The 9,738-nt window shown below is 42.0% G+C and overlaps 1 protein-coding gene across 2 annotated transcripts; it reads left to right on the forward strand.

Annotated features, from left to right (window-relative positions):
• The first annotated feature begins 2,431 nt into the window (after positions 1-2,431).
• Positions 2,432-9,166, forward strand: nr1d2a (nuclear receptor subfamily 1, group D, member 2a). Of its 2 annotated transcripts, XM_036135319.1 has the most exons (9): positions 2,432-2,808; positions 5,051-5,254; positions 5,336-5,424; positions 5,521-5,665; positions 6,324-6,997; positions 7,086-7,271; positions 7,922-8,132; positions 8,239-8,472; positions 8,519-9,166. In XM_036135319.1, exons 1-8 carry the CDS (start codon positions 2,778-2,780, stop codon positions 8,436-8,438), a joined length of 1,740 nt encoding a protein of 579 aa, XP_035991212.1. In that variant the 5' UTR covers positions 2,432-2,777; the 3' UTR covers positions 8,439-8,472; positions 8,519-9,166. The 2 variants fall into 2 exon arrangements, with proteins under 2 accessions (XP_035991212.1, XP_012733182.2); XM_012877728.3 differs by having other exon boundaries at positions 8,239-9,166.
• The last annotated feature ends 572 nt before the right edge of the window (positions 9,167-9,738 follow it).

Consider the following 9,738-nt stretch of genomic DNA (forward strand, 5'->3'; position numbering starts at 1 on the left):
TCCGCGCCTTTATTTTATTTAAAGCCCTTAACCTTATGCATAAATGATGCTATACGAATAAACGTGCATTGACAGTTACAAAACGCATGGACTTTCTCAGTTAAAGAACATTTATACCATCAATGGTTGGCGTGCATCTATCTGTAAGCCCATGTGTACAGTTTTGGCCCTATTGTTAAATTCAAATCTGTGTACCCAATTCCTGTTCTAAAAACGTGGGTCAGTTTGCACGTCCACCTTGTGCTTGAATGGCTTCTCTCCGCTTCCTCCCAAAGTCCAAGTCCATAAGCTAATTGGTCTCCAGGGTGTTCCTCATCTCTTAACAAATTACCTCTGGGAGATAGACCTCACCTGTCAGCAAACCTGCATGGATGGATGAATTGGTACACCATGTTGCAAGTTATTAGTTGCAAGTGTTTTTCTGTGCTCCTAAAATAGTTTATTGTGAATCTGTAATGCAGATCTCATTTTAGATAAGGTTCTACAAGAAGGAAAACTATTTACAATGTATTAAACATGCGCATTGTAGTTTCTGTGTAATTGAACGGGCATGTAACAAACTGAAAACTCTTGATCGAGATAGCTACAAGTTTAAGTCCTCCTGGCCAGCAGGTGGCAGACTCGCGCTCGTTCCAACCTTCAGTTGGCCTGTTTGCCAACTGGTTGCCAGGTCCTTTTTTTTAGCATTAGCAAACATTTAATTTACCTGCCCAGAAGGTAAGGGGCAACCTCTGAGTGGCTCCTGAGCCCCTTTGCTTCCTTTAAGTCAGCATCAACGCTATAAAGCTCGACCGATCAGCCTCGTTTTGCTTCTTTATGGGTCCGCTTGAATCTGAGAAATGTAACAGCAGAGCTAGTACGATCTGGCAACCCCTGCACTGCATAAAGGGAACTAAAAGCAGGTAAATTTTTCTTTGAAATTAGTGTATTTTCCTTCATTTGAGCAGTTAAATAAGATTATCTGCCAATGGAATAAGATTGTTGTACTTAAAATAAGAACAACTCATCACCATCATCTTATTTCTAGTGCAGTATGTCTAATTATCTTAGTTTAGGGGTTAGGATACTCATTTCATTGGCAGATAATCTTATTTCACTGCTCAAATCAAGAACAAATACGCCACTCTAGACATTCTGTAGATATATTATTTTTTGAAAAAGTCATCTTTTGACAAAAAAAAAAAAAAAAAAGTTGTAATTTAACACATAATCGGTTGATTTCCCAATGTGGAAAGTTTGATTTCATGCTGAAAAGTATGGGTCCGAAAGCATGACTGAAATATCATTAGTTCAACTTTGTAGTCCAACTGTTGTAAATATTTGCTTTTAGTTTCTATGTTCCCGTGTTTTATTTTGTGTTTATATTTTATTCAAAATTGCTTTTACTCTGTTTTTATTTTCCTGTGTTTTAATCATGTAAAGCACTTTGCATTGTCTTTGTACTGAAATGTGCTATACAAAAAAATTTGCCTTGCCTTGCCTTGAAAAGTTCAAGCCAGTTCATCGTAATAACTTTGGCGCTTTTCGACTTTAAAAAAAAGTTAAAGCGACAATAATATTGAGCCACTAATATCGATGGCAAATCCTAGTATGACTTTATTTGGGTTCATATCTAGACAAATTCTTACCGTTTTATAAAATCAAAACTCTAAGACGATGTTTTTGGACATATTTTTTTTATGTTGATGTTAAAATCAGTCTTGTGTGTTCACTGCAAATATACCACAGATAAATCTATCCAGCCTTTAACTTTTAAAAAAGTTAAAGAGAATAATAACAAGTATGACTATTTCAGTTCACATCTGGACAAATTCTTTTAGAAAAGCAAAACTATACAAATATACCACAGATAAATCTATCCACCCTCTGGAGGGGAGAAAATAAATCATTATTTCCATCTCAACAATGGAGTTTCATTAAAAAAAGTTGCAATAAGTTGAAATAACTTTGGTACTTTTTGACTTTATTTGGGGTTCATAGCTGGACAAATTCTTGCTGTTTTACTAAATCAAAACTCTCTATAAGACGATGTTTTTGAAACTTCTGTGTTCATTGCAGATACACCACAGATAAATCTATCCAACCTCATTATTTCCATCTCAACAATGGAGTTTCATTGAAAAAGTTGCAATAAGTTTAAATAACTTCGGCACTTTTCGACTTTTAACGAAGTTAAAGCGACATATCCCCGAGTTATTACATGAACACGAGGCTTGTGTGAAGCCTTCCTTTGGTAATAATGTCTTGACCCCTTGGCAGAGTTGGTCATGTTGTCATAATGCCTGGAATATTCAAGCATCAGCCTCTCACGCTGCAACGTCGGGGCTACACGTTGTGCTCTGCAACGTGACCTCCCCGTTTGCAGCCACGCGCGCTGGCTCCGCCCCTCAGGTGTCCTGAAAGTGTGTCACTGGGTTAAAGTGATTCCAGCGGCCGGCCGGAGAGGGCGGGGCCCCACTACTGAGAACATTTAGTTCCCTGCACACCAACCCGCACTCAGCCAGCCAACACCGGAACAGAGAGTGCAGGGAGAACCGCTCTCGGTCAGGACATTTTGTGGAGACCCTCACTGAAAAGCATCACTCTTTTTTTTCCCACAAGTCAGCCGCCCTAGACGTGCACTTTTAGTCGAGAAATAAAAAAAGAAAGAAGAAGAAGAAGTCTGGCGTTGTTGTCAAGATCCTTCTCTCTGCTCGGCTGATCGTCGCTTTTTTTCTTCAGGATTTTTTATTATTATTTTTTTTAGTTTAGGAGATCTTTGATTTCCTCCAGCAGCGATGCCAGAGGACAACGGGACTGCCAGACCCGGTAAGAGGACGACACTTTACGCGAATATGATGTTTAAACAAGGATAAAACAAGTTGCACTGTGCAGCATTGCTGCAGTGTTGTAAGATCATGTTAACTGAAGATTTTTAAAAATAAATTCATCCAAACTTTGTGGTTTTTTCTATAGCAAGTAACTTATTTCTTTTAAAAAGTTGCTAATATCTAATCTAACATCAGTGCAGAATATGAATCGGGAGCAGTTTGTTTATTATATTAACTCTAGAGACGTTTTAACTGTCAGTTTGGACGTTTGATTCTGTGTTCAGAGGGTGATGTAAATGTATTTATTTATTTTTATTTGTTTTTATGCCGTGTGGGTGTTTTTTAAATCGGGGTTAGGAGCGTCGGTGCGGCGCTGCTACGTTTCCATTTGACACAACAACAGTGTTCCACTTCCCGATCCCGCTCACATGGCCAGCGTAGCCGAGCCATGTGCCCGTGTGTACACGGTTTTTAAAAGCCCTGCTCTGATTGGTCCAGGGGTGTTCCCCTCCGCCGCGGAGTCCTGCGCCCATTGGCTGGAGCGCGCCCGTGACGCGCCACATTGCGTAATGCATTCGCGCGCCTCTGCGGCGCTGTCCACGTGAGACAGTGGGGCGACAACAAGCGGGGTGACCCAGATTTTTTTTTTTTTTTTACTTCTCGCAATGTGCTTCTGCTGAAATTCATGACAGGCCCACGTGTGGGTGGGCCGTGACAGAGAACAGTCATGGTTGAGGTTAGATAATCGGTGTTCCGTGGCCTCCAAAAAGAAACTTCACCCGTGTTTTTCTAAGAGAAGAAAAAACACCCTTCACGGTAGTTTTCCAGTTAAAAAAAAACAAAAAAAAAAAAAAAAAAAACACACACACACAACTTACTGATTCAGTTTCTGTGAGTGACTCAAACTAATTCCTATCAGGGCTGCTGATTTATTTAAAACCCTACAGATTTTCTATTTATACGAATATAAAATAAACACGACCTCTAATTTAACTGACTCTGCTGTTGGATGTTAATTACAGTATTTGAGTTTTTAATTAAGTACTTAAGTTTATTTATATGACATGGGTCACAAAGTTCTTTACAGTACAGGGCATAAGATACAAAACAGCACAAAATAAGATGCATATAGTCATAATATATTAAATAATGAAAGGAGATGTTCGGCGAACCACCTCTAATAAATATCTCCCCTCATTCTGGTCGGTATGACATTACTGGTGATGCTTACATTTTCTTTTGCCAATATTTTGAATTTTGTTCCAGATCTTATGCTGTCGTTCCATTTTGGTTTAGACATTAGATCTAGGAATTAGGTTACATTAATTTTGTAACCTAGTTCCTAGATAATACGTTTCCAACTGCTGGTCAAATAACCAGTTTAACTCGATGATCAGACAAACCCCATTATAATAGCGTCTATGACTGCTATTATTTTGGGGTTGGGTTGGGTTTCCGACTTTTCCAGAACTATTTCAAAATTGCTTTGATGTTATAAACTCGAAACTCAAAAGGAACTACAGCTCTGGTGAGTTGAGACAACAAATACATGTGATTGGTCTGATTAATCTGGCCGGCAGATCCACTTTTTGTCTAGTTTCTACTCTTTGTAGTAGGGGAGGAAAAAATAGTTTTGATACAGTTTGATTATTCTAATCAAGACATTTTAGTGTTTTTAGAAAGTGAAGCAAACTTTTTTTTTTTTTTTTTTTTTTTTTTTAAATAACCTGCAGCAGCCCCCTCAGGGGACCGGCGTTTTTTAAAATCCACCCAAACAAAACGTTACGTAACAAAAGGAGACGCTTTCCCTGTACAACGTTTCGTTTCCACGAGTTGTTGCCCTGGTGCTACACTGACCCGCTCCGCTGGAGCACGCTCCCGTAGCACAGAAACCCGGCCGTGTTATGTAACCGTGTTATCCAACCAGCGCTGGAGGTGATAAAGCGGGTCATAAACCAACCAGCAAACGGCAACACACATGTCCAAACACAAGGCACCTTGCCTCTGTGTGTGTGTCTGTGTGTGTGTGACAGGCGAAGCTACTTTCTATGAACAGTTTTGTTTATACTGAGTCAGTTATTACCCAAAGTTGTTCTTTAACTTCTCTTATCTCCTGCTCACACTAAACTTGGAAAACCTTGTGCTGTTAAATGTAAACATGTAAACGCCTCTTATTTGAAACAACTTTCTCACTATTTTACCCTTTTTTTATTTCTTTTTTTGTTGTTTGTTTTTTACAGGTGGAGTTATAGCTTACATTTCATCCGGCTTGCCGTCCACGTCGGAGTCTTGTGGCCCGGCGTCGACGTCGCCGCCCGCGTCCCGGCCCTCGTTGCCCAGCCGCGCCGTGGGCATGGTGGTGGACATCGCTCCGCCGGCAAAACGCGGCTGTGGCGCCGAGAAGACCGGCCGCTCCTCCGCGTCTGCAAAGAGCAGCATAACGAGTGAGCTTCAGGACGCTTTGCTACAAGGAGACACGCCATACAGCGGGGACGTTTGGCTCACCGCTTTTTCGTGTTTTGCAGAAATCAACGGCATGGTGCTACTGTGCAAGGTGTGCGGTGACGTGGCCTCGGGTTTCCACTACGGCGTCCACGCCTGCGAAGGTTGCAAGGTGGGTGATGAGTCGACGGTGTGCGGCTTTAACCCGTGTGGCGCTGTCGCTGCAAACGCTCACCCTGCTGCTGCTATTGTTCCTCTGGTTCTTCAGGGCTTCTTCAGGAGAAGCATTCAGCAGAACATCCAATATAAGAAGTGTCTGAAGATGGAGAACTGCACCATCATGAGGATCAACAGGAACCGCTGTCAGCAGTGCCGCTTCAAGAAGTGTTTGGCCGTCGGCATGTCCAAAGACGGTGAGCACGTGGATTTTTGGAAGTGAAACGGTGCCGTTTTTGACTGCTTTTAAAAGAGAAGCCTGGTTTTAGGCAACGTTAAAGGCGATATCTGAAGCTGAAGCTAAAACTGGACTCTGTATCACGTGTGTCCTGCATTGTTTACATCTCAATTGCTGTACTGTGAAATCACTGTGCACTTTATCCTGGAACTGTCCTGCAACGTTACTTTATTTTCCTGCAAAGTTACTTTATTTTCCTGCAAAGTTACTTTATCTGAAATCCACTGCAATTCGCTGAAATTCTCAAGCTGTATGCAAACGAAATTTTGTTCTGTACGCACTCTGTGCATACAAAATGACAATAAAGTTTGTCTAAGTCATATCAAAAGAAGCTGCAGGAAGATCAGAGACAGTGAGCTCATTTAATTCCAGTGCTAAGATTATTTTTAATGTTGAAGCTCTGTGGTTTTACTGAAAGCCATTCAAAAATTTCTGGTTGTATGGCTCCTTAGGTTCCCCTCATGCTTAACGCTTAACCATGAGGGGGACCTAAGGAGCCAGAAATCAGAGCCAGAGCTTTCTGCAGTGGAAACCTAAAGAACTAGTGTTACACTCGGGTTAGGGTTAATTAATCAACCCTAAACTGAGACGTTTATTTTGTATGTTTTTACTCTCAGCTGTTAGATTTGGCCGCATCCCCAAAAGGGAGAAGCAGAGGATGCTGCTGGAGATGCAGAACGCCATGAACAACATGATGAGCAAGAGCGGGCAGCTGCACGGCGTGCCGCACGACGACCAAAGCCCCCCGCTGCCCATCGAGGCAATCAGCAGCGACACCAGCTCCTCTTTATCTTCCTCTTCTTCCTCCTCCTCTTCTTCTTCTTCTACTTCCGACTCTTCATCGTGTTCCAACCCGTCCTCGCCGCAGTACCCCCAGGACTCCGAGTCTGTGCTTTCCATGGACACCAACTCCAGCTCGGCATCTTCCTGCGGCTCAGACAGCAGCGAGGACGAGGGCGTCGCCGCCGCCGTCAGCGGGCAGCGGCAGGACGCCTTCGCTTTCCCCCAGCAGGGGTCGCCGTCGCAGGGCCGCGCCTCCCCGCCGTCTGGCTCGGGCTGCGGCGCCCCCATGGAGGAGCAGCAGCAGGAGAGCCTGAGCTGCTGGAACAATAATCCGGCTGTGGGTGGATACCAGCGCTGTCCCTACTCCAACTCCGCCTACAGGGAGGAGAGGGCAGCGTACCAGCAGCAGCAGCTCGGCTGTAACTCTTCAGAGGAGGCAGAACATTACGCACAGAGAGCCTTCAGCTACAACGGACCAAACGGCTGCATGAAAAGTCGGGCCTACCTGGTGAGTAACTCTCCGAACCCCGTCCAGCTCTGCGCTAAGGTTTGGCAGCGTTTGCATCACGCGTTCCCTTTTTTTTTGCCGTCGTAAGGTTTGCCCGATGAACGCCTCGCCGTACGTAGACCCCAACAAGCCGAGCCAGGAGATCTGGGAGGAGTTCTCGATGAGCTTCACCCCCGCTGTGCGGGAGGTGGTGGAGTTTGCCAAGAGGATCCCGGGCTTCCGTGACCTGTCGGAGCACGACCAAGTGAGCCTGCTGAAAGCTGGAACCTTTGAGGTGAGAGGCCAGACAGGCTCATGCAATATGATCCAAAAATAATATTTTAAGTTTTTCAGATGAATGCTGATATACGATATTTATCTCTGTTTTTCCTTTCATAAAGTAGCGATAAAAGGACATCGCTGACTCAAAGCTTTATAAGCAAGGCAGTGCAAATTTATTTGTGCAGCACATTTCAGTACAAGGACGATGCAAAGTGCTTTATATGATTAAAATGTAGGAAAATAAAAGCTAGTTGCAATAAAATGTAGAAACAAAATAAAACATGGGAAAATATAAACTAAAAGCACACATTAAAATATAACAAATGTCTCACAGGCACATTTTTAACAAACAGCTGTAGATAAATAGGAGAAAAGGCTGAAAAATAACCACTGGAACACATAGAAGAATAAAAACTCCATATAGACAATCTCGATATGATCTTATATCTCCTTTTTTTAAAAATAATCTTGATATGCTTCATACATCTTAATTTATATACAGCTTTGTGACTAAGTTCAGAAAGCTGAGAAAAATTATAGTTTTAAAATATTTATCGAAACATTCAACAGGAATATTGCAGTTTTTTAGGTTTTCCCAATATTGTGCAGCTCTATTTGGAATCAATGGGAAACTTAAATAAATCTTTCCTCCCTGTCTTCCAGGTGCTGATGGTACGCTTTGCTTCCCTGTTCAACATGGCCGAACGGACGGTCACCTTTCTGAGCGGCAAGCGCTACAGCCTCGACACGCTGAGGTCGCTGGGGGCCGGCGAGCTGCTCAACTCCATGTGCGAGTTCAGTGAGAAGCTGGCGGCTCTGCGGCTCAACGAGGACGAGATGAGCCTCTTCACCGCTGTGGTGCTCGTCTCTGCCGGTAAGATTCTGACATTCCTCGTCTTTTTCGGCTCCTACGAATAGAACAAACTTTGTTCAGGTTTGTTAATTTAATACCTTCTCTCTCTATCGGGGTTCTGCTTTAGACCGGTCGGGCATCCAGGACTTGAACTCTGTGGAGGCCCTGCAGGACAAGCTGATCTGGGCCCTGAGGAACCTGGTGATGCAGAACCACGGCGTCGAGTCCGCCACAACCTTCACCAAGCTCCTGCTCAAGCTTCCCGAGCTGCGCTCGCTCAACAACATGCACTCTGAGGAGCTGCTCTCGTTCAAAGTGCATCCATGATGGCTCCCATTTATAAAAACCTGGACCTGCCCCCCCCAGTATCCGAACAACCCAACTGCGTGGTTTTCTGGAATGTATGAAGTCATTTTTTTATTCTGGGGTGGTTTGAAGAGAGGATATCAAGTTTACTGTATTTATGGAAGAGACTTGCACGTTGCACACAGACACACAAATGCACGTGTGTGTTGGAAGATATTAGTTGGATGCATTTTTATTTTTTAAAAGGAAATACTTAAAAAAATAAAAAATAGAAGAAGAAATAATGCAGATTTTTTTATATATATATCTGTTTCCTCCAAAAGCCATTAATTCCAAAGTGTATTTCTGATCGGGTGAATGTGCGAGACATTATATTTTGTACCTTTTCACGTATGTTTGGTCCAATGGTTTTTATTTTTGTGTGTGGTGAAAAGCTGCAGCAAAAGCGTCGTCGAATGTGTGCTCACTGCTAAATGCATGGCTGTACGTAATTCTAACTGTTGATGTGGATCTGCTCCACTCGTGTCGGACATCAGCTCGTTATTTTGGTGTACATAGTGTGTATCTTTTTCTGTTTTTGTCTTATTTAATTTTGTTTACGTGTTCATTTGGGCACTGCCTGGTCATTTCTGCAGGAAAAGCAAAAACACTACATTACCACAAGTTTTGGAGCAGAAAACAAAATGTGCTGCATCATGTAAATGTTTTGCCATTTACCCACTTTCTGAATATTTTTTTTTTTTTTTTTTTTATATATAAATCAAACCGTTTTTCAGCATAGCACTGAACTTCGACCGGTTTTTCCTCATTCACTATGTTGAAATATCAGCTACTGGCAACACTGCCATTTGTAAATAGTTATATAAAAATATATATGTGAAATATATATAAATATCTTATGAACATAGACTATAAATGATATAGTATGAAAATAAATATGTGAAAAACGGTCTGTGTTGAGTCTTTATTAAATCGTTCTGGTTGCAGTGACTTTTAATCACCAGTAGGTGGAGCTAATTGCTCATAGCATCTGATTTAAAAAAAAAAAAAATGTTCAAGAAATTCCTGCAGTAGTGCTATAATAATAATTAATAATGAGCCAAATTCTGTAATTATCGGATTTGATCATGTTTGGTACTGAAATACAAAATATAGAATTTAAAAAGTTTGGAAAATAGATTAACTGACTGAAATCTGAGACTGACATGATTCAGAAAATGCCCACAAATTTATGACTAAATTGGACTCAAAGATTAATGTCAGAGAAACCTTGTGAGATCTGTTACAGCATGTGAACATCAGTTTGTTTGGTTTTTTTTTA

Source organism: Fundulus heteroclitus, chromosome 3, assembly GCF_011125445.2.
Source record: "Fundulus heteroclitus isolate FHET01 chromosome 3, MU-UCD_Fhet_4.1, whole genome shotgun sequence".
Taxonomy (NCBI): Eukaryota; Metazoa; Chordata; class Actinopteri; order Cyprinodontiformes; family Fundulidae; genus Fundulus; species Fundulus heteroclitus.